The sequence below is a fragment of the Uloborus diversus genome, chromosome 5 (genome assembly GCF_026930045.1).
Source record: "Uloborus diversus isolate 005 chromosome 5, Udiv.v.3.1, whole genome shotgun sequence".
NCBI classification, from domain to species: Eukaryota; Metazoa; Arthropoda; class Arachnida; order Araneae; family Uloboridae; genus Uloborus; species Uloborus diversus.
The window spans coordinates 109,002,311-109,025,533 of NC_072735.1; the positions used below are offsets into that span (position 1 = coordinate 109,002,311).

General features: G+C 33.2%; 1 protein-coding gene across 1 annotated transcript in view; it reads right to left on the reverse strand.

Annotated features, from left to right (window-relative positions):
* The window catches only part of LOC129222614 (CD151 antigen-like), a 66,128-nt gene that overhangs the window by 26,175 nt on the left and 16,730 nt on the right, over positions 1-23,223 (reverse strand). The window contains exons 2-3 of the mRNA XM_054857139.1: positions 3,573-3,656; positions 1,746-1,955 (exon numbers count right to left, since the gene is read on the reverse strand). Coding sequence (XP_054713114.1) covers positions 1,746-1,955; positions 3,573-3,638 — 276 coding nt within the window. The 5' untranslated portion in view covers positions 3,639-3,656. The remainder of the gene's footprint in view (positions 1-1,745; positions 1,956-3,572; positions 3,657-23,223) is intronic.

The following is a 23,223-nucleotide window of genomic DNA, read 5'->3' on the forward strand; positions in this document are numbered from 1 at the left end:
TATTCTCTTCTTTTTAAGCCATTCTCTTTTCAAGGCGAATATTGGGGAAATGTAAATATTTCGATTCCAAAAAAATTGACTGCGTCAATAGATACAACGTTTGGCGTCAAAATAACATGTCTGAGGTCAGCTCGAATTTTTCAGTCTTAAAAATTTGATTGGTGCAAGTTTTATTTGCGTAAGACTTACACCAGTCAGATTCGTTTGAAACCTCGTTTCTTTTCTTTTTTTTAAACTTTATTTAAAAATAGCTTCAGAAATCGCTATAAACTACTTTTCTTTTGTATCGAACTACTCGCTACCCTACTTTTTTTTTAAAAGTAGTGCGCTACACTACAAACTGCTAAAAAATGTAGCTACTACAGTAGCATCGCTACTTCCAACCACTGGAATGAATAAGTAAGCGAAATAAAATTCTTCACGTTCCCCATGTGTACTTGACGAACTGTACATTCATTTGCATACCTTGATCTTTACAGCATTTTTTTGACTGGAACTGACTATATGTTGGAGAACACATTTAAAATATTGCTAGAAAGGCAACGCTTCAAGTTGTGAAAATATTTTACCATTTAACTTTGCTCCTCAATTTAACTTTACTAACTACGTAACTTTGACTTTATCTAACGAACTTTAACTAACTACTCTTAACTCCACTACTTAACCCACATTCCCCATTCATTCCTCAACCATGATTGTTTTTTCTCCTCACTGGTGGAACTCGGTACGCAGAAAATCTACCTCCACGCGATGTTCCATGGTAGTACGGCAAAATGATCAACAAGTCTGATATAAGTTCCAGCTCTCTCAAAGCTAAGCCCCACTACACACGAGGCAACTTAGTTGAATAAACTTACGAAAAAGTTGCCTGTAAATTAATTAACTGACGTTCTTCGTAGTCTTCACACGAGGCAACTTAGTGTAATCAATTTTTCTCTTTTCTTCTAATATGCTCTTTTCTTCTAATAATGAAAAGAGAAAAACTTTAACTTTCATTATAATAGTTAATTTTATAGGATCTTATATAATTATTCGAATTTTTTCGTGCGGCTGCTCCGCAAAGCTGTTTAAAACTGAGCCGATTTGTCTCAACTAGTTTACTTGTGCGAAGAGCAAAACTTTGGCGATATTCCGATGAGTTGAATTGACTAAAAAGATAATTAATACATCTGTGAATGGTTTACTACACTTTCTACTAAACTTCACTTTCACTACCGTTCGAAAGTTGATTCAACGTAGTTGCCTCAGGTGTAAAAGGTCTCAGAAACCTTTCTCAAGAATTAATATAGAACTAAAAGTAAACAATGGTTTACATTGACTCTGGAAGTACAGAATGGCCTAGGAACAACGCTGTTGGCTGTTGCTATCGAAAACACCTTCATCGAATCGATATCATTTTTAACTCCATTTGCCCCATAGAAGATATAGATTTGCTCTATCTATTTCAAACCTGCTCTTCTTCGAATTCCGATTTGGGAGCGATGCTGGATAGCTATAAGCGCCCTTGGTTGGCAGATTCACTGTCATCAACCATTCCTGTCTTTTTATGCTTTTTGTTTTGTATTTTCTTTGATGCACAGTTTGGTGTCTTGAATACTTGCCATTAGAAAAATAAAAAAATAATAATAAAAAAAGCTTGGTGGGAAAAAAAATTCAATCGAATTCAATTCAATTCATAAACAAAAGAGAACGTGCGTGAATGAGTAAGGGAGAATGCGCAGAAATGAGAGAGAGAGGGAGTATACCGCGACGAGCATGCACTTGTTCTCCTGCATGGCTCCGCAGCATCCGAAGAATCCGACGATGAAGACGAGTCCTCCGATGGCGATGAAGGCGAAGGCCAAGTACTGGATGTGCGCATACTGCTCGTCTGCCTGGAAGAGGCGGAATAGAGTCGACTTCTCCTCCTCGATGAGGATGAAGATGCCGAAGGCGATCAGGGCACATCCCGAGAGCTAGGGAGAAGGGGAGACACGTGAGAAACCCCGGTAGCACAACATGTCACGCCACTGCGAGTCGCAATGGTCTCGATAGAACCACTTGGGCACACATAGGGGTGGATACAGACCAACATTTTAAGGGAGATCATGTTAAAGATTTTGCATTGAGGTACGAATAATCTTTCGAGTGTAAATGAAAATCTTCGAATCGGCTAGAAATAAGGCGCAAACATAATCAATTTATTATCAAATTCATCAATTTTGAAAATTAGCTAATTAAAAATTGATTTGGAAATTAATCGATTAATTTCGATTTTATAAAAAAAAATCTATTTAAATCCTTTTCTTAAGCTTGACGGTTCCGTCGGCGTAAGAAAAACTCGTTTCTTTTCGAAAGCTCAAGCTGTGTGGCAGAATTTGAGAAAATACTGTCCATGGTTTGGGAGGGGTCACGACCCCCATGACCGTCCCCTTGTATCCGCGCCTGTACATACATGGATCCCCATGTGTGTAATTTTAGAGGTAAGGGGGGAGGGGAGTTAAGAATTATTTTAAGTTTTAAAGCTTTAGTTACAGGATTTTATTTTTCTACTTTCTACCTACTAAATTTCTTTTCCTTTTTACCTTATTTCAATGAGAATTTTTGGGATCTGTCGTCCTCATTACAACAGATATTTTTAGGTAACACTGCCCATATCTTAATGGGAATTTCAAGTCACTGTTGTTGGCATCTTGGAGACGTTTTCAAATAATTAGTGTCACTTAGGAACATAATACATGCAATCCCAATGTCAAAATAAATTTCCATTCTCATTCGAGGGCAAATTTATTAACTAAAATGCATTGTTGTGAAAGTAAATTCGATGTAAAATAAAATTATATTAAAAATTTTAAGTGAAGAGAACTTTAATTACAGAATTACAGTCATTTATTAATGCTCCTGTTGAGTTGTTTTGATACTTAGTACAAACTTTACCTTCAAATTGGCACTTTTAGTGTCTAGAGGGGACTTGAGACCCCTTCTGCATCTCGCCCATGCATACATGCATCACACAGACTTCCGTTACCTGTTATGATTAGGACTTAAATGGTTTGATCAGTCTCTGAGGAGTAATTTATTTATAATTTTGAAGGTTTGTATCAAGTATAAAAATATCGCTACCACGCAGGGTATAGTGAAAAAATTACGGTAAATAAGAAAAATAACAGTTTCAAAATGTCCAATAGGAATGTTACAAGGCAATATTACAGTTAACTTGAATGATAAACATGTCACAGATGAACAGTAGTTCAACCACACAGAATAGGAAGGAAATAAGTTTAAATGAAATTAAACATATTAGACTATTGATTTTTTGACAAACAATTTTTGAACAGTGATGAGACTTAATGTGAAAGTTTGAATTCAAATTTTCAGAAAAGAAGCAGATGCTATTACTAAAATTCACCACTTTTTTTAGATGAAGCATGACTGTAGTAAATTTCTTCGATATGTGGGGTGTCGTGATGTGAGAAAGCATCTAGTGCCACATCCACCTTTTATGAGCTTGCTCAAATTAATATTACAATACTGAATGGTCATTCTTTTTTAAAAACTAAGATGAGGCACATGAAAGGAAAGAAGGAACTCACCCAGAATATGAGGTTGAATGCTATGAGTACACCTTTAGCGCACTTGGCTCCACAACTCAGCGCCATTCTTCAGAACGGAGAATTCTGAAAGAGAAAGTCTTTTAAAAGGAAATACAGCTGAACTCTTTTAATACGACACCGGTTAACATGAAATCGCGGCTAAAACGATAATTTTGTTAGTAAAGATTTGCGTGCTTTTTAAATACACTACAAATTTCATTCATAACACTCGCATTAGAATGCAAGTTTCGGCTAAGACGAAAAAAAATTTCTTAGCTCTTCATTCAAAATTGTCATGATTGACTAGCAAAACTCTTTATTTTTTCAGAAATCATTAGCATTTTATGTGATTGTAGAAAGCCCAGCAGATGCAGCCAGAAAATATCGATATACGAATAGCACTATCGTTTTTCGCCAAAATTATGTGAATGGTGAAATTTCGTAGTTCTAAAAATAATTAAAACATAAAAGATTTGTTTCGCAAAACTGTTAAATTTTAAGAAGTAAGCAAAAATGTTCTCAATGTGATTAGACTACAAGCACAAGATGTGTGTATTAGCAATAATAAAATAGTTGGAATACTTTTTTAAATATGCTTTTATTTATTTTTTTATTTCCACTATTTTATTTATTCACGGATGTTACGAATAACGTTTAATACGAACAAACTTGTGAATTTTTGGCAGTTTGTATAAAAAAATTCAACTGTAATTTATTTCATGCAAAAATGCCTATCCCGCAATAATGGATTGAGAAAAGTACAAATTCGACTGGTGTTGCTTTTTTCAGGATTTTAAATGGTGTGTAATTGATGAAGATACACGAGAATTCTTTTATTACATTAGAGATTTTTTTTTAAAAATTGAAGTAAATGGAGAGCAAAATCAAAGTATTACTAATTTAAACTCATATATTGTCACGCAATATAAACTATGAAGCATGAAATGTGTTAGTGCTTTTTGACTATTCCGAAAGCGGGAGAGTATTATCTGAGAGTATATGTGTGTATTTACAATCTATAATGGACGGACTATCTGATTTTAATAAAAGCTTGTAAAAATGTTTCGATCGCATGGAACTAACACTTCATTTACAAGACTTATGGATTTAGTAAGCGTTGTGAAATATTAATTCGTTAGTTAAAATAAATTATTTACTATGAAAATTGTTTTGTAATTAAGAACGTTATTACTTTGTAAGTACAGTAAAACCTCTCCTAACGGACACCCCTTAAATGCAGACAATTTTTAATTCCCCGATTCCAAGGCAAATGACATTATTAAACCCCTATCCTGCGGACACCCCTCTAGCGCGGGCAAAATAAATCGTCCCCTTAGCATCCGCACATTTGAGGGGTTTTACTGTAATTTCAAATTATTTACTAAGTAGTAACATGAATGAGAACTCCATGAGTTAAAGTACATACTGAAAGAATTAGGTGTGAAAATGTCAACAAAAATGAATTACCGCAGAGAAATAAAGGAAGTTTACTAAAGAGCGTGAAATGATAGGCTATCAAAATAAATTTTAGTTTTGACTGTGTCACTGGCGGGATATTTCATATTATTCACCAAGTACTACCATTTTTGAAAATTCAACGAATGATAAATGTGCATAGTGAAAGAATAAGGCAAGGAATTATAAACTAAAATGATTTATCTCGAGCTTGATTTCAAAAGATTTGTTCTTATTGTTGTTGGACATCACTCAAAGACGAGGACGAGGCACCACGTAAGATTTTATAATCCCTGTCATGGGCACACACTTCCATGATTGCAACAGACATCTCTTAAATATTATGACATAGCATTATAAAACCGAAAGAAACATTTTTATGGCGAAAAATTGTACAAAGTTCTGAAATATGCAAGAAATAATTTTACCCAAACGCGGGGGAAAAGACTTTACCTGAACTTATAAAACGTGACACAATTTCCAAGCAATGACACGAGACGTCCACCTTTAGGTGATGTAAAATGTCAGGGTTCATGAAACTAATTATAGTATTTAGCATGAAATTGTTTCTTAGCTGAGTTTTCTTGGTACGCTAGCTAAGCACGTATAATGTATAATCGGACTTTAATGAGTTAAAGGAAAAACATTTTTCATATATATATATATATATATATATATATATATATATATATATATATATATATATATATATATATATATATATATATATATATATATATATATATATATATATATATATATATACAGGGGTGATTGTATTCCGGTATCTTCATCTTCGAAAATACCGGAACTCCTTTATTTTCAGAAAAACCCACTTTTGTAAAATTTTGGTCGATGTTTAATGAAACGTCGAAAGTCCAAATTGAAGACATTTCGTTTGGTATAAAAAATAGCTACCGTCATGTTTCATGTTTTGCAATCTCTATGGTAATTATTGAAGAACAGCTGTGGTGGGAGATGGAATAAAGGCTGGATGAGAAGAGGAAGGAGGGTTACTTGATATTTTTCCCCTTAATATTTTCTTTTCAAGATGGCTAGCATCTCTCTGTTGCATATCTTAATATGCAGATGATTTAACTAGGGGTGCCCATTCCCCCGACTGCGATGGCACCCCTCAATTTTACCAAGCCTCCTCTTCCGTCAAGAACTGCCACCCACTAATAAAAACACTTAAATTCTTCTAAATTAATTTCTCCAAAAGTTCCCCCCTCCCCTCCCCGACACAAACGCATGAAAATCCTTGCTATAGCTAGCTATATTATTAGAATAAATTGCTAAAATATTTATTCACCACGATGGCCTATGGCTTTTTCCTGTTGCAGAAGCTTATGTAATAGGCTTTGCAGTCCCGCCCCCTTAAAATGTTGAATTTAACGACCTATATGTATCGAAAATATCGATATATGGAGAGCGATATATCGTGGTATTAAAATTCGGATATCTCCCAGCCCTATTGCACAGTAATCATAATACATGCTGCCCCTTTTGCATGAAACTTATTAAATTCGGAAATCTTTATGCACTTTTAGTAAATGAATGTAATTAATGGTTAAGGATTCAGATACAATGGAGAAAAATAAAACATTCTTTGAAAATTTTTAAAAAATTAGAAAAATTAAACGAATTTAATTCCTTCTATGCACATGGACGTATTAAGTCCAATAAAAACTTCGAGTTATAGCCCCAACAAATAATTATGTATATAAATAATGTGTACATACACGTAATGTTTATATATGCTTATCAAAACACTTTTTCTCCTTGGAAAAAAAGTTCAGGTATTTTTTCATGGAGATACTCCTGATCATATCACCCCTGATATATATATATATATATATATAATATATATATATATATATATATATATATATATATATATATATATATATATATATATATATATATATATATATATATATATATATATATATATATATATATATATATATTAGCTTTTCTTTAAAAAGTAAATTCAGTAGTAGGATTATAAAAGACTAGTATGTTCATGTAAGCAACTAAGAATGATGTAAAAATGAAGATAAAAGCGACGTGTTGTCAATGTGTGCGGTCAGAACAAAGTTACTATAAGGGGTCGCCTACAAATGATTTCACTTTTAAGGAGGATGCTGCTTGTGATATTGTCAGTTTCTGACAATGGAGAGGGAGGGGGTAACAAAAAGTATGACATCACATTTTGGCTGAAATTGAAATATTTATAAAGCAATACGTTTACGTGACGTGTGACAGGAAAGGGAGGGAGCTATGGTGAAGTGTGACAATTTGTGACATGGGAAGGGTCAAACATGTTGAAAAAAAAAAGACATTCTTTATGGCAAGTCCCCAAAAATTACATACTTTAAAACTTAACTAAAAAATTAGTATTTACTTTTTTGCTTCTTCATAGATTATCATCCGTTATATCATAAATATTTAAAAATAACTCAAAGAAAAGAAAGTTTTACCAATCAAAAACTTCCAGATTCCGTCACCGAAGAAACTTTTTTAAGTACTTCAAAAATCTTCCATTTACTTCTTCTTTAATGCAAAACCACTTAAACTTCAGTGTTCTCCGTTAAAGAACTTAAGTGCTAGCTTTTATCACGTACAAATACTTCGCACAAAAAAAGAATACTTCTGCGTAAAAGATAAAAGAGCCAGGGTTCGCTTCTAGAACATAAGAAACTAGACAAACGATCACGCCATTTTTGTTAAAAAATGAGACTAAGAAAGAATTTATTTTTCTTCTATATTTTGGTTGGAATTTGTTACATTTCTTTTGAGAAAGCTACGTTGGCAAAATGGAGTAATAAAATTTTAAACAGTGCAGAAGAGCGGATAACACAAAAATGAGATGAAAATACTGCAGCGTAAAACATAAAAACAGCAACTAAATTATTTATTTTACATTTCAACTTTCTTCGTACAAAAAAGGAATCTGCCTTTTTTTGAAAATGAGTACTAACACATACATTATAGCACGAAATTTCATTTTATAAAAAAAAAGGAAATTTTCAACTTCTAACTTTTCAAAATTCAATTAAATTCTAGTTTTTTCGTATTTTTACGAAGTTGTAGCAAAAAGGCGTAAGAAAAAAGAAAATCATTGTCGTGATCTTAACTGACCGATTATGAAAGCAAAGACAACTCTCGGGAACCCTCATAATTAAATTGGATCTGGAATACCTTCAAAAGTTATAGCGTGATACATAATATATAAAGTTATCATCAAAAAATAAATTATCTATGCAGTAAAAAATGTGTACAATTTTATAATAATACAATAAATAAAAAAATAAAAAATTAAATAAAATATGTACAATAGAACCAAGATTATCCGAAGCCCTTTTAACCTAAACCTCGTTTAACCGAAGTTGTTTTTCTTAAATTTTGATTTTTTATAAACATTGCACCACTTCAAGGTGATCCCAAGCAACCTTCGTGCCTGTAGGAACCGAATTGTTTGCCAATTCCCCCCCCCCCCCCAACCAAATCCAGAAGTCAATTCATGAACTCTAAATAATTCTAGCTCTTAAAATGCTGTTAGAATTCAAAAGCGTTCGAATTTGAAACTAATTATAGCTGTGTCAATTGTTTCTTAATTACGCTTTCATGTTTAAAATTAAATTGTAAAAGTACAATTAACTTGCATCATTGATAACACAATAACGATTACAGTGTACTATACTATGTCTTATTTAATTTGCGTGCCCTGGCTTATGTATGTAAAAGTAAATAAGTAATAAGTAGTATATGAGATCGCCATTCTTAATCGCATCTAAGCTTCAACAACACGCTCATATGTAACTTAGCGAAAAAAACGCATCAATAAGATGCGTAAAGATTCATCGTTGCGAAGAAAAAGAGCTAGTTAAGGATTTTTTTGGAGGAATGCCTCTCTAATCCGAGCTAAAATACCTATAAATCCAATCGTAACTAACTTAAAAGCACCAAACAAAATCCTTCTTGCACAAAATGTCTGCTAATGGGGTGGTTTCCTTCAAAAGTACTTCTTTTAATCATTGAAATGGAGAGAATGAGAAAAAAAAAAAAAAACCATGGACCCAGAAAATACTTTTATTTTCCCAACAGTTTTTTTTAATTAATTTTTTAAAATGTCCGATTTTTCAAACAAGGCGTGGTCTTGATGACGTCACAAATGGTGCTCTTTGCCGCATCTTTCTACTACGTTTCCACGTTATGATAATCAAGCAGCGAATTAAATATTGCACTCTGCTCTTGCTATCAACCATATCGTTGCCAATACACGTGAGTAAAGATGCGAATAAAATATTTTGCACTGTGAATGGCAACACTGAACATTTCATCATTTGTGATATCATCAGCAGAAGCCGTGAAGAATGAAAGCGGTCCGATTTAAGTAATTTTTTAAAAATATTAAAAGTAAACAAATTTATCCAAAAATGGTCAGATCCTATGTTTTTAAAAATGCTCTTTCAGAAAAAAACACTTTTAAAATTTTGGAAACGACCCCATTCGAATAGAATCAAAACTTTTAATTTTCAAACATGTTTTCATCACCAAACTTTCGAAAAATGTTAACGCGGTTGTTTCCTTCAGTCAAACGTACTACTTTTAGTGACTGAAATTGATAGAATAAGCCAAAAAAAAAAAAGCATGGAGCCAGAAAAAAACGTTTACTTTCCCAACAGTTATTATTATTATTTTTTTAAATGTTTTTTACTTTACGATTTTGAAAATAAGGCGTGATCTTTAGGACGTCACAAGTGATAATCTTTGAACCGCTACTCCATTGCCGCGCTAAATGTTTACGCTTTGCTGTATACCGCGTTACCAGGTTATGATTATTTGCGCTGTGCGCTAATGGCATCAGTGAGTTGCATTTCATCATTTGTGATGTCATATGCAGAAGCGTAAAAAATGAATTTCAATCAGCTCACCGATTAAAATAATTGTTAAAAATATTAAACTTAGGCAAATTATTTGAAAAATGGTTAAATCCTATGTTTTTAAGCATGCCGTTTCAGAAAAAAAAATACTTTTAAAATTTCGGAAACAACCCCATTGTCTTTTCAAGTGATACCTTCGTTAATTAAAGTCCCATAAAGATGAGACAAAAATAAATGAGTTCATTGAAAATTTATTTATTTTTTTTTTTTTATACCTGGCTTTATCCGTAACTCATTGCCATTCTCAACGAAATAGGACACAAACGTATATACGTTTGCTTACTTCACGTGACTCGAAACTTAGTAATCACAAAGCGAATAAACCTACTTACAAGCTACGGCAATGTGCAATAAATAAAGTGTGGCTCAGCATTGTCGGCTCTCGATGGAAAAGTCAAAAATATCGGATCCGTAGGAAATATGAAGGGCAGTAAACACGACAATCAAATCACGACTTCAGCTATCTATTCCTTATCTGGAAGTTAGGCGAAAGAGTTCAAATAAAATGTATTTCTTATTGTATATAAACAAATCCACTTTACAACTTGTTTCGCCATCACTTGATTACAGCCATCCATACATCTCTTGTTTTCAGTAGCGGTTTTTAGGATGAGCCTAGCCCCCCCCCCCAAAAAAAAAGGGATAAAATTTAACTGCTTGATTTATTATTTGTTACTTGACTTCCCTATAGAATAAATTTTTTTTTACAGTTCTTTTTTTTAAGAACACAAAACCCATAAGACACATTTGAATGCAAGTATTTTTGTTTGCTATAGAAGTAAGTCAGTGGACAGGGCGGCAGAATACATTTAACACACTGGTTTCGATTTCAAGGGTGCATAATATCACGATTTGTCCATTAATTCTTCTTTGATGGAATCAATAATTAACATTTTAAAAAAATGTATAGACGCATCTAAAAGAGTCATTTCGATCCGGGAAACCATTTCCGAAGTAATAGATTTCTTTTTCAGCTTAAAAAAATGCAAAATGAAATAAATTGCATGTTAGTTTCTTGGCAAAACCATACACAGTTAAAACCAGGAGTGCCACAGGGGTAAAGAATTTCACCCAAGGGTGAAAAAACGGTGCCTCAGGGTGAAACAGAGGCTAGGAAGTGTCGTTAAGGTGCTTTTGGTTCCTCAGTGGGTGAACGACGTCAACAAAAGTGTTAAAAGACCATTCAATAGGAGAGCGACTCCTTGCGCATGCGCTCTGACTTATTGTCCAACGACAACTTCAGTTTGAATGGCGAACGAAGGAAGTTGCAACGAAATTTACTTTCACATTGAATGAAGAACAAAACTGAAAATTTCGTGGATTAATCTTCGAAATCTCACGTAAGTAAAGGCATTTGATCATATTGTAACTCTTAGAGCTTTCGAACATATTTAAAGTGATTAAAGTATGTTGACAACTGCTTATTGTTCCGTTTACCTTAGTAATTAATATCTTGCTATTTATATCCTGCAAAACTGTTACCTAAAACTATCTATCAGTACGATCTTGAACAACAACAAAAATATTAAAAATAAAAACGTTTAAATCAGCTGATAATTGAATTGCTAATCCCGGAATAAAAATGCATCGACGTAAGCAGCCTATATACCAATGTCTATTTCTTCTCAATGAAATAACTACGTAGTGGAAACGAACAGAGCAGCAAAGGCAGAGAAAAAAAAAAAAAAAAAAAAAACTGCGTGAAAAGAAATCTCTCTCACTCAGCGTTTGACTCATGAGTTTCACATCGTGTTTGGTTAAGGTATCTTTCTTAGGCGTTATTGCATGAAGCGAATGTAGTTATATCTACTCGTTTTTATTTTTAATCTAACGGAAAACTTGACATAGGAAAGAAGGGCTTTTAAATTAGCATTATCTTGTACGCATAAGGATACCCAAATATCGAATCTTATAATAAGTATTGATAAGTTAAACTCGATTAAAATTTTAAACGTTTATGAAACGCTTTTATTTTCCCATGATTCTAATCTAATGTTACCTAATATTTCTGGTTGTTCCGGCAAATGATTGATAAATACCTTCCCTGTTCATTTTCGGTAAGGATTATAGTAAAAATTGTCAACAACATATTAATTACTGAGCAATTCAAGTGTGAATATAAGAAAGTTAGTGCACGAACAAAGTCATGAACACTTCTAAACTATGTTCGAAAGTTGAAATGTGATCAAATGTCTTCGTATATATAAATCAAAATAAATAAAACATAATTGTATTCAAAAACGTACACAACACCGGTGGGGGGGGGGGGATCCCTATAGGAAGCAATAAAGGTGCCATTTTTCTCACCTAGGGTACCATCTTTCACCTACGGTGCACGTTGGGTGAAGGGAGCCAGTTTTTCACATTTGCTAAGGGTACAATTTCGGCTCTCTATCGGGTGTCACTGGTGAACAAGCGTTTCACCCCTGACAGGTGCCAAAAGCAACCTGTAGTTTTAACAGTGTAACGTTAATAATAACAGCATGTAGTATCAAAATGTTATCCCAACTGTTTTATGGCTGAAAAAACAAATCAGCAACTGCACTGAAATTCCCAAGGAAATAGTTTCTGAATTTTCAGTAAAACTTATATGTTTTGAAGCCATGATTTTCTTTATTACATACCATTTTATAATTGAAATCTAAATTAATTTAGAAAAACTCAAATGAGGTATGGGTTTATTTAAAAACCTTGCCATCGTGTTATAATCATAATCACGATGTTCCTAATTCAAACCACTCATTTTATAGCCTCTCGATGAAATTATACTATGTTTAGTATTTAATTGGCTTGAAATGTTAAAAATCTTTTATATCCACATTCAAAATACATTAGTGCATAATATTTATGTACTTAAAGGTAGATTAATTAGATTTAAGGGATCCTAAAAACATTTAAAAATTAGGTTATGAAAACTTGGTTATGAAATAGTACGCCTCCTACTATTTCATAACAAAAGGGGGGGGGGGGGCGCTATTCAACTTCCGGGCCCCTCCAAAAGTTATTTCTGTCTCCGCCCCTGCTTGTTTTCAACTGGTTTTGATTTTAACTCGTTCGAGGTCGAGCGTCAAAAATCCTGAACTGCATTGTGAGCAATCTTGATTGCTCAATAAATAAATAAGTAAGTATAAATAAATAAATAGTAAATGAATAAGTATAAATAAATAGATAATAAATGATAATACAAATGAATGATCCAAATAAATAACATTCTAATAATTTTTAATAACTTAATAATCATAAAAAAATGGACTAATTTTTACTTCGCTCTTACTCTTAATTTGCGTTTCTATACCTTTATTTTTTATGATGATTAAGGATCTTAAGTTCATTTCCCCCTACTAGTGCTCTATGATGTTTTCATTAATATCCGGCAAATGATTTCTTTCCTTGTGTTACACGTGGTTATTTTCACCATAAAGTAAATTTCATCTAGTAGCAAATGAAATTGAATGTCTGGAAATGATATTTCGAAATTGCGTCTCCGTTTAATCCAATATATTTCCCCGTTGTCTGCAACACTGACAAAATAATACAAAATGTTTGACTAGAGCAAGAATGTAGGAAATGAAACAGTTGAAAATTTACTCCCAGCATTCGGTTGCCTGGCAACATCATCGCTTTCTCAAATAACTGTTACTCCCAGGGCGAAACAGTAACATCAAGTTGCTACAGGTAGTAAACCGATGGAAATGTTGAAAACTCCTGACGGATTTTTTTCAAATATTTTTTTTTTCTTATGAAATATCTTTTAATTATTGATCCAAAGCCACTGGGGAAAAAAGAATTTCTACGTCGCAATATAGAATTAATGTTCCTGAAACCCTAAAAAGTAGTTTCGAAGTATTTTAAGAATAAAAATAACATGTTTGCGTGGAGACGAAGTGTAAATTTGTTAGAAAAAGAAAATAAATGCCACTCTGTAAGCAGTTTCACTTCAAAACTCTTGGTGTATTGATTGTTTATGAACTACGCGACTATCAATTCAGAGCGAACCATCTAAAAGTGAAGATGTATGGCAGGAATGGTTTGTGTTTCATCATGTTTTAAACATTATGATACAACTTAAAGCACTTACCATCCTGATTTTACGACATCCCTACTTTCATGCAAAATTTGTGTTTAGAAGAAGTGCAGACGGTTTTCCAATTTTAAAATAATACGAAAATGTTTGATTTAAACTAAACCGAGATCAAAATGAAGTTAGTCTAAATTTCATTTTTTCCATGATTTATGAGTTTTTTTTTAAATAAAAAGCTATTTCTTTAAGGTTTGAAATCTTTACTTAAAAAGAAAAAAAAAATGTTGCAATTTGATACATATATAGGATCTATAGGGTATATAGGGTAACTGTACCAGTAACAGACAAGGGTCCAGTAACAGAGAGTCATAAGTTTGAATTTGAATAATAAGAATTTTAGGGGGGTAAAACTGATGTTGCTGCGACCCATGAATACGGTGTAACCATCTAGTGTTATCAGAGTAAATTTTACGAGCCATTTGGTATTTATAAGGCAGTGGTGGAAGGGTATGAACAGCTGCTACGAGATCTGCCGATGTTTCATGTTCATTTGAATTCAGTAAGATTTTAGATCTAAAAATAAAGAACTTTTGCATATTTTGAAGAGAAAAGGGAAATTCTATCCATTACTCATCCTTTCCTCATCCTATCTGTTACTAGGTATCATCAGAATTTTCGGTGTCTGTTACTAGGGTCGGCCTTTTTTTCGAAATAGAGCAAATAAAAATAGAATGAACTAATTCAGAGGATCCAGAAGCAGCCAAACGTTAGATGAGATGTAGTTGCTTGAGAGAAAAATTGTTTTAAAAATGTCTAAATACATTAAAAGGCTCTGAAAATGGAGTTAACCTAGGAGCGATGTCTTAAGCATGTCTTTTACTGGTGCTGTTACCCTACTTCATAATTATTGTAAATAATTAGATTAAAAGCTAAATAATGTGTACACAAAAAAAGCAAACAAAAACAGGAGGAATTAGCTGAAATCAGACCACGAATTACTTCGCTATAGCAGGTTGGAGAATCATTGAGAATTTAAAACTGCACTAAGCAAATGTTCCAAAATGTCAAATGAAGCAACACAAGGGTCTCTGACACATTATTCTGAAGAGTTAACGAGTATAATGAAATACTTAAGATTCAATTTCGGTATTTATCCGTTCTAAGAGATAAAAGCGGTCAAAGTTAATTCCGTGGGTGTGGTCTTCATTAACACGCCCAAGATCTCGGTGCAATAGAAAGCAATGCGTGCACAAGACTGTTAAAGATTTTCTTGTCACAGACGTCTATTTCACTGACCACTATTAAAAAGATTGTGAAAATTTAATAAGTTAGGAATTCAATGATGGATGGGATTTCGTCTTAGTTTTAGTTTCATTTCTTTTACTTTTCTGGTGTAGAACGAATTTGACTATGGAAACTAGGCAATGTTTTTCTTATTGAATCATTCATCATTATCATGCTAAAATTAAGTAATATATTACATATTTATTGATTGAGAATAGTTAATAAAAGATAAATTCGATCTGACTGAGTTATACTGCTTTTAGAAAAACGAGCGACAAGATATTGAATAGATATTTTATATGCAATTTTCAACTTTCAATGCTTCATGCCACAAAATGGCTAATTACATGATATCCTTTTTGTATTTTTTTTTTTTTGCAGAATTCTTAATCTAATTGAAATTTGTAGAATTAAATAATGTCTCACTCAATTCTGAAGAAATATGAAGTATGTTTGAGAATTCAACGAAAAGGATCTGTACCTAAAATACTAGAAAAACAAGAGCCTCAATTTTTCACTTGGATGGAGTTTTTTAAAAAATTTTTTGGTGCGTTGTATGATATACGAGTGCAACATGACAAAATGAGTAAATTTTTTAATTAGTCAATTTAAATATTTTTAAGAGGAAAAAGAGTTTGGAAAAGTAAAGGTTGGCACTACACAAAGAAAGAGAAAAGCAATACATTCAACCAAATGAAGTCTTACAAGTATATTAATAGCACGTTAAATTTAATTTTGTTAAGGAATTTGATTAAGGCAGCACAAAAGTTTTTTTTTCTCTCGCTCCAAAAATAAACGAACCGTTGATTTTGAAAGTGGATAAAGTGGATTTCTGAAAAAAAGAAGAATAGTGGTAATGATAGATAGGATTTCGCATGATCTTTTTTTCTGTAACAATTTAGGCGTCCCACAAAAAATTGAATCCTTGAAAAAGAATATAAAACTACGCATAAAGGGAGAAAGTTCGTTTTTGTTTAAGCATCCAACAAAAACCAGATTTTCTCGGATATCTTTTCCTCCATAAGCTCACTTCTTTTGTATTGAAAAAGGAGTTTCTTATAACCCCAAGACACGTGTATACAGTTTTCCTGCTTGTTTGGACCTTTATAGATTTTTTTTTAATATTCTGTTACTTTTCAAGCACAAAAGTAGTTATTCAGAATCCATATATTTGGAAGATGAAAGCTTTGACTCTTCATTAATAAAACCGATTTTTGAAACTGTTTACCTTAAATATCTCTCAATAACAAAAAATCGACTAGACCCTTTTTCAAAACTAAACGGCTTATGTGTATAAATATGAGTGAGTATCTGAATGTGAATGACCTTCTCTTTCATTTATAAAATTTACTTTCAATCGAATTTGTTCAAGATTTGATTACCTAAACCAAAAAAGAGAAGAAAGAAAAATGTCTTTGTTGCACTGCTAACGGTATAAATATGCGTCAAGAAGTTTTTGCAATGTGTCTTGTTACAAATATTCTGAGAATCCTAACCTAAACAGACTCTTAATTTGTCTCATCATCATCTTAATGCTCTGTTGATGATGACAAGACAACAATTCTCCTTTTTTCCTCCGGTCTTAATCCTCACCACCAAATTTTCGTCCTCCCATGAACAACAAAAACAAGACCGAAGGACAATAAACTTAGAAAAATAGGCGCTCTGGAGGAATACCGCGCATGTGCTCTCTCGATAGCGGTCAAGGCCATCCTCAGCCTCTATCGATCCCGGGTGATGCGGGAGAGCAAGGGGCAGAGCGCATGGGCCGAGATGGATGCGCCCAGCATATCAGCGGAAACAATTAAGGCCATTAAAGTGCGAAAGATTAGACTTTTGGAAGTTTTTATTTGGACTGCAGACGTAATGAGAGTCATTGCTAGAGATATGAACAGGGTTAAAATGTTTCGCTCTTGTTTTTTCTTGTAAGGCTCGGTCGACTTTCCTTTTGTAAGACGGTAAGGTAATGATATGCAATGATGTATGATGACAGGAAGAAAGAACAATTTCTTGGAAATAAAATTTATGAGGAATAAAGTATTAAGTGTGGGTTGCTAAAGCTTGTTTTTCGTCAAGAGTTTATATCAAATATAGATTTTGGGTTCTTGGGATTTTGTTTGCAATTCTTGGGTTTTGGGTTTATGGATAAAAAATATACGCTTACTAAATATTTTAACGACAAAACATAATATTTTCACTAACATATACATTTTTCGCTAAGAAACCTAGAATACATATATAATAGATGTTTCTTTGTTTCACGTTTTTGCTCTATGACTATATAAAAAGATTGCGTAGGGAGAAAAAAAAAAAAAACATCTTAAGATATTTAGGGCACAGGGTGTCGTAAATCTTTCCTGCATATCTCTCTTGTACTATGCGTGCAATTGTATAAAGACAATAATAGACCTATTTTTAGCCTGCTTTAAAGTTAAAAAAAAGAATCAAAAACAGAAAGGAAGGTTTGATACAGCTTAAAAATATCACTTAAATAAAAAACGTCAGAAATAAATCAGGAAATTAAATTGATAATGAAAAATAAAAAATTGGAAGGTAGTTTTTTGAGATAGGAAAAATGTGCGTCTGTTGTTCTGTCTGCTCCACTAATAACTGTTGAGGTTCTAGTCCAACTCGAACAAACATTTTTTCTTTGGAAGATCTCGGCGAGAACAACTCATTTCCATTTTTATTTTTTGGTTTGAACAACTTTTCGCTTAATTTCAAACTTTCCTATCTAAAAAAAAACCAGCAATACTAAAAATTACCTTTTAATACATTAAGTCAGGATACTACGCTCCACCTAAAAAGGAACATTCTAAAAAACGCCAAGGCAACGATAACTAAATGATAATACCTCCTACTTTTCTTAAATCAGAGGCAGATGCTATGTAAAATCCATCACTGCTAACTAATGCGAGTTTAACTATTTACCATGAAAAAACAAGATTGCAGTTTTGGAGCACATTACTCTGACCTTCATACAATTAACGCCCTTCTGCAATGGATAATATTCCCACGTGAAATAACATCACAAAATATATTATGCGTGATAAAAGTGGTATGTTTTAACTAAATTAGTGCAAATCATTATATGAGCAACACAATAAAAAAATAAGTTATTTTGAAATTAGCAAAAGGAATAAGAAATTAAAATATTTTACATTAACGTTGTCATATGTACTTATGATATACCCTTTTTTGATTTTTCTACAACCATCGTACCGTTAATTGTACATCGCAAACGTTTCACGCAGACATCCGAAACTGTCTACACACAATTCATTTAGTCGACAGATGGCTTGGTAAAATCAAGCAATTGTTCATCGTTTGATAAAAGTTCAGGCTCAGCAACAGGACTTTCACTTGCAGATTATATACACCTTCGAGAAGTGATCATTTTGTAATTGCCATTTTCTTTGCTTTCTACTATCAAAATCTTAATTGCTGAAGTTTTTCAATTTCTTTTACTTTTCAAACTCAGGTGGAAAACTCATAACTTGCTCCTCCGTAAGACATTCTGTCTTGTCTCCAACAAGTGTGCAGGGATAATTTTTTGTACTGCTCATTTAGAATATATTCAGAAAGCAGTCAGGTTTATAAAAGGCTTTGGAAGAGACATTTACATGCTTGAGGATGATGTTTCACTCAATTTCGCTTTTAATACCGTCACTAAGTGAAGTTGCAGTAGCGTTTGCACAAAGTTTCAAAGTGACCGACCACAAATTACTTGTTGCAGTAACATCGTAGGGAAGTTGTATGAAACGTGTCATAAATGTCACATCAAAATCATAGTGTGACTGAAGTCAAACATTTCTGTCACACAATTCCACTGCTATGTGACTGTGACATTGAGACTCGCAGTGATGTCACTAACATTGCCGTGGCATGTTCTGCTATCAGGACTATGGAACTTTAAATGTCATGTAGTTAAAAAGAAAGGAAGAGAAAATGCTCCATTCTTAAAAAAAAATAAACGAGCAAAATGAATCCGCATTAACTTAATTTTTTTCCGGCACTCAATTTTTTTTTTTTTTTTTTTGCTTTGTTCATAAGGAAAGATTTATTTAAGAGCAGTGGTGAAGACTGTCACACCAAATTGATGGTCAAGATTAGCTGCATTTTTTCTTTGAGATTTGCAAGTCAAATTACCTTGCAACTCATTCAAGTATGACAGCCGGAAACATTCTGGAAAGTGACAACTGCTATTCTTCAGGGTTAGCGATGACAAATTTTGTACATCTTTGGAGGTGGAGAAAACCATTTGAAAAACGAATAATTTTGTTTGTTTTCGAAGGCTTTTTCAAAGTGATTGGCGGGTAATTAATATTCAAACATCCTCGTGTATAAGTGTGAAATCTCAACAGGTCTGGGACAGCTGGGAATGAGGAATTTTAACCTGCTTTGAGGACTTGTTTCACTACATTTATTTGGCAGCCGTACGATTTTGAGCTTTGAAGTACTGATTCGGATTTTAAGAAATTTTTTTTTAATTGAAAAGTTGTTAGCCACTGAATTTTAGTTCAGGTGTCACGGGCTGACTTAATTTGAGTTCCAAAGGCACAAATATTACGGATATAAGTATGAAATCAGTCTAATACTGTGCGACATTGTGTGGCTAGAAATAATTCTCGCAATAAAATTTAAAAAAAAAAAAATGGCTGAACAATATTTTTGGTCAGTTTTTAAAAGGTTGTCCTTAATACCGAGGACCAGGTGTTCTTAATATCGCCTACATAGAAAATGTTAGCAAATCAAATAATTTAAGAAATAAAGGGGCAGTGAGAAGCAAAGTGGTGCAAGTGATATTTTCAAGTTTTGAGTAAAACGCGTTTAAAGATAACATCCTAGGTAGACTTTCATTGTAATTTTTTTCTAAATCATGCTGTATAGCAGCAACTACCAAGGCTACTAATACCATCTCTTGCCCAAAGACAGAGGAGAAGTTCACCTAACATGTGTATTGGTTATCTCCAAATGTTTAATTTTGTCACTTTCATCCCTTTGTTTCTCACTGCCTCAAATATTATTTTATTGTACATGTATTTACATACGTTTTGAAAAACATGTAGTGAGCTAACAAGCTACAGTCTTAGAAAATACAAAACTTACGTCTCGTTCGAATTATTTTGTAGTATTTTTTTTATAAAACCAACAAAAATAATTCTTATATCTTTAACAAGATTCCACAATGTTTGTCACACGAATTAAATTCTTCACAAACGCCACATTGCGCGTCATGATCGTCATCGCTATTTTCCATTCACGCGTAGGGTGGCTCATCGTCATCAACCGAACGGGATGCTCTTTATCATGATTCATTTCTTTTTATAGTTTGATCAGCTAGTGGTTTGTTAAAAAGGGGCTTTTTTATTTATTTTTTGAAGTGAAATCTTCTTTAGGGACGTTGAGCATTTTTAAGGTGGGGAAAAACCATTTATGTCGCGACACCGAAAAACCGTCACCTCATCAACATATAGAATACAGCGCATGCGCGGCTTCTCTCTGCCCTTTTACGTGCGATTTTTTTGTTAAGATTGCAAGGCTCAGTGGTGAGATCGGCAACGCGTCAGTCTCAAGAACCGAACTCGTGAGTTCGATCCTCACCCTTATATAGTCTTTTTGAAATGAAAACTTGTTTAAGTGTGCTGGGTATTGTTGAGATGGGAAAAAACAATGTTTCTGATGTCGGTGAAACATTGTGTTTGCCGTTGCCACTCTGAAAATGGAAAGTTAATTGTAACGGTTGCGGTTTGCATTTCACCAGATAAGTCTTCAAGTGCAATAAAATAATTTCTATATGACAATTTATTTATTTATTCTAAAGACGCTTTTGCATTACTTCAAAATAAAAGTGGGAAGAGTTTTGATGATTTGCCAATGATTTTGAGTGGGGATTTCAACATCAACTTTGCAGATGCTAAAAATCGGAAGGCATACTTTGATAAAATCAAACTGATGATGAAGCTAATTTTCTTTGTAAATAATTGCGTATTTGAAAAAGCCTTTCTTCTCTCTCTCAGTCTTCCGAAGTCTCCGAGACGCTGTAAATCATTGAGAAGGTATTACTGCTCTATTTCTTTCTCTATTTTGCTCATCTTTAATATGTTTTCTGACTCCTGTGATCGACGCTTTCTCACTCGAGATGTACGTAAGGAGTGTACCACATACTCTACCCAACGTACTTATTTTAAATCTACACCACTAAACAGCAAAAAATTCATAATTTTCAAATAAAAAAGTGAACCGATTTTAAAAAAACAAGAGGATCTGAAAAGTAAAAAATAATTGGTCATACTTATATACGATTTCGAACCCAAACGGATAAATTAAATTTATTTTACAATTCCAGTACAAAAATCAACTAAACTAAATACTCAATTGCAAAATAAACACTGATTTTAATTACTATACGATGAGTTATTTTAATACCTAAATAATTATATACGATCTCTTTTAACAACCCTTTGAAGTCGGAACCTCCTATAAACTACTACCGTAACGTTGACAACCCACCAAATCCTGAGTTAAACACTACTTTAACAAAACGCGAGTTTTTAAAACTAAACCTACTCAGTAGGTAGTAGTTTATAGGAGGCCCAGATTTCAAATGGTTATTAAAAATTAAGAGATCGTATATAATTAGTTAGGTATTAAAATAACTCGTCGTACAGTAATTAAAATCAGTGTTTATTTTATAATTGGGTGTTTGGTTGATTTTTGTACTGGAATTGTAAAATAAATTTTATTTACACGTTTGGGTACGAAATCGTATGTAAGTATGACCAATTATTTGTTACTTTTTAGATCTTCTTGGTTTTTTGAAGTCGGTTCTTTTTTTATTTGAAAATAATTTATTTTTCTTTTTTTTTTCCCCTGAAGGGTTTTTTTTTTCTAACTGCTGACAACAGCTGCTAATCCAGCCCTGGAATTTCACTTAGAGCAGAGGTTCGAAAAACTTCAGACCTCCGCGAACCCCCTTCGAAATAATTTTGAACTTCGCGGACTCTCTTCTCCCCGGCGGGAGCAAAAAAAAAAAAAAAAAATATATTCGACACACTTAAATATATTTTTTCTAGCATATTTTTACGCTTTTTTTTCTTTACATTTATTAATTCATCGTTCTGTATATTTTTCACAGCTCTTGTGTGGTTTTCATTTCTTACAATATTATTTTGAGTATTCATGGAAGTAAAATTCTATTTGAAATTCAATTAGGAATAAAAATGTTTTATTTGAAATATAGTATCCCAGCTGTAAAAATATGCATCAATGTTTGCAGTTTACTTAAAATATTTGAACTTCGCCATTGTACGAAAAATTAATATGTAGTGTGTTTACTCCCGAGAATTCCGACGGGGAGGGGGGGGGGGTGTTGCTGCTGCATCCTGCGTGTACTTAAGCAAGAACTTTTTAATTCCTCATAAATAAACTTTCTTTTTGTATTAAAATATCGTTACTCATCTTTAATCTCAATTATATTTAACGTTTTAGCTGGATAGCACCGCAGACCCCCTGGCATGGATTCGGACCACAGTTTGGGAAGCTCTGATTTAGAGGGTAACGAAAGGGTTGATGTTGGTTGATGCTAAAGCCTTGGGTTGTAGCTTAAAAATAGCTACACGCCCGACATCTCGTGGCTAAACTCCGCTTCTTTTCCTATGTTTCGTCTGTTATGGTGAAGTCGCGTGTTTTGCTTCTTGGTTGTGATTTTTTATTGACTCCATGTCTATCTACAGTCAAGAAGCAACACAATCAAGAAACAAAACACGCTACTTCATCATAACAGACATAGGAAGAAAGCGGCATTTAACCCCAAGATGGCGAACCTGTCGCTATACTTGATCTACGATCTAGGGTTCTAGTTGATATCACTGTGAACACACATGGACGATGTTGCTGAGGAGTTTGCAATGGGTGTTTAGGTCTTCGTTACTCCGTTTTT